The sequence below is a fragment of the Hypomesus nipponensis genome, chromosome 21, assembly GCF_054491055.1.
Source record: "Hypomesus nipponensis isolate SF chromosome 21, ASM5449105v1, whole genome shotgun sequence".
Lineage (NCBI taxonomy): Eukaryota > Metazoa > Chordata > Actinopteri > Osmeriformes > Osmeridae > Hypomesus > Hypomesus nipponensis.
This window is the reverse complement of record NC_140381.1, coordinates 365,001-367,500: the sequence shown is the minus strand read 5'-3', so window position 1 is coordinate 367,500 and position 2,500 is coordinate 365,001. Positions and strand designations below refer to the sequence as shown.

Below are 2,500 nucleotides of genomic sequence, written 5' to 3'. Positions count from 1 at the left end.
AGAGAGGGAGGTATGGGGAGAGAGGGGCAGTGAGAGAGGGAGGTATGGGGAGAGAGGGGCAGTGAGAGAGGGAGGTATGGGGAGAGAGGGGCAGTGAGAGAGGGGGAGGGAGGAAAGATGGACATCATCTTGATATTATCTATAGCCTGAACAGAACAGGGGCCAAAGTTATTTCTCTGTGCAGCTGGTGCAGAGCTGATCAGCATCATGTAACTTGTGCTAACATGCTAACACGTGTTCAACTACCAAGTACATGTATAGTCAGCTAACAGATGCATAGATAATTAGCATGATGTAGCTTGTGCTAACATGCTAACACATGTTCAACTATGACATACACAGATGTTCATGTAGCAGATGCATAGATAATTAGCATTGTAAAGATGGTGCAAGCTAATGCCTGTTCAGCCAGCAGTTATGATGTAGCATTCCTGACAGACTCTAAACTCAGTTAGAGCTGACAGTCACTGCAGGACTAACTCAATGTAAACACATCATATCATCTAACATCATCTCACATCATCTCACATCATCAGGGAGAGTTTGGGAGGAAGGGGTGAACCTGGGTTAGGGAGGGAGGGAGGGAGGGGTGAAAGGTCATGGTACTCACCGGCTGGCCTGGGAGTCCAGGAGGACCTCTGGGCCCGTTCAGACCTCGGGAACCCTGGAGACACAAGCACACACTAATATATACACACATATATATACACACACAGTGTGTGAGTGTATGTTTGAGTGTGTGTGTGTGCACTCACAGCATCACCTGGTTGTCCTCTTGGTCCAGGTTGCCCCTCTGAACCCTGGGAGGTGGGCGTTTAAACATGTTAATTAACACACACTCACACCACACACACACCACACACCACACACCACACACCACACACCACACACCACACACCACACACCACACACCACACACACACACTTACCCTCTCTCCTGGTAGCCCAACTGATCCATGAGCCCCTGGCTTTCCGGTTTCCCCCTGTATACACACACACATGTATACACACACACACACAATGACCATGTTAAGAGTAAAAAACCCAAATTGTTCACCTTTTAGACATGTTACTTTTGTGATTGGTAATTAATTGGTTATTCTTTCTTAATTGGTCATAGTTCACAAGTAGTTCTCAAGGAGGAAATATTTGATTAGTAATAATCAAATACCTACCAAGGAACTACCTTTGTACTAAATTTGCTATTATTTACTGCTTAGTTAATCTTGGTTCCATATTAGTTAATAGTATTAAGTTTGGTGTTAATGTAGAACTACCTATTACTTCCTGCATAGCTACTTGTTAACAACGGACCACTATTCTTAAGTGTTACCTTGTGCGGACTAAGTTAGTCAGTACAATTAAATTTTATAGTGCAATGTCCTCCTTCCACATAATCACAATAAAAAACACTAAAGAGAAAAATACATAGTCAAAATAAAATAAATTAAAATAAGGCACATCATTGAAATGATTCAGTGGTTCTGTATGTGTGTGTCTGTGTATGTGGGGCTGTTATCGTTATGTAGTGGGGAGGAATGGGGAAGGGGCTTATGAGGGAGCGCTTCATCAGCCTGTTGGCTTGCTTATTAGTCTCTTTGTTCTGGATTTCAGCCTCCTGTAGTGTCTGCCTGATGGCAGCAGCGAGAAGAGGCTGTGCTGGGGGTGTGTTCTGTCTTTGATGACTACTGATGTACTTGGCTACTGTTGCAGGTGTTGTGTTAGCGGTGGTTTCAGCCTGGTGTAACAGACGTGGTTATGCAAGCTCCGTCAGAGGCCAATATTCACTCCCATCGGGGAGTCGAACCTGCCACCTCTCAACTTCCAAGCACAACCACTACCAACTACGCCAATGAAAAGCTAGTCATCCGGACCCAATGTTAGTTTTCTCAAGGATCACAATGACTCTTGCTTAGAGACTTGTTGCTCTTGTTGGTTATTGGTAACTGATTTAAATTGTTGTACTTGCTGTGAAATATTGCTTACTGTTGCTTGCTTTTCTACAGGTACACTTGCACTTGATTCATGTTGTTTAATTGTAACTTGCTTAACTACATGCTCTTAAGGTTCTTCCCTTTGGCACTTATTTTTGGTTGTTCACAATATGTGCTTCATGTTTTGGCTCCCCCGCAATTTTTTTGGGCTATCTTGTTGTTATTGGCCGGGTTTCCCAGATTCGTTAGGAAGCTTATAACGCTAAGAGCTTTTTAATTGTGTTCTAAGAGTGTTCTAGAGCGTTCCTAAGAAGCTCTTAGCGTTAAGAGCTTCTTAACGAATCTGGGAAACCCGGCCATTACCAGTGACCTATGCACTTTGTAAAGCTCTCTCTTGGAAGTCGCTTTGGATAAAAGTGTCTGCTAAATGAATACATGTAAGTGTAACAGCCTGGCTGAAGATAGATTGACTGCTGAATAACGCCGGCGCACCCTGCAGGTGTGTGTAAGAGGGTGTGTGTGTGTGTGTGTGTGTGTGTGTGTGTGTGTGTGTGTGTGTGTGTGTG

The 2,500-nt window shown here is 43.9% G+C and overlaps 1 protein-coding gene across 1 annotated transcript in view; it reads right to left on the bottom strand.

Moving 5' to 3' along the window:
• The window catches only part of col5a3b (collagen, type V, alpha 3b), a 35,022-nt gene that overhangs the window by 16,778 nt on the left and 15,744 nt on the right, over positions 1 to 2,500 (bottom strand). The window contains exons 18-20 of the mRNA XM_084685885.1: positions 930 to 983; positions 756 to 800; positions 611 to 664 (exon numbers count right to left, since the gene is read on the bottom strand). Of these exons, the coding sequence (XP_084542011.1) occupies positions 611 to 664; positions 756 to 800; positions 930 to 983 (153 nt within the window). The remainder of the gene's footprint in view (positions 1 to 610; positions 665 to 755; positions 801 to 929; positions 984 to 2,500) is intronic.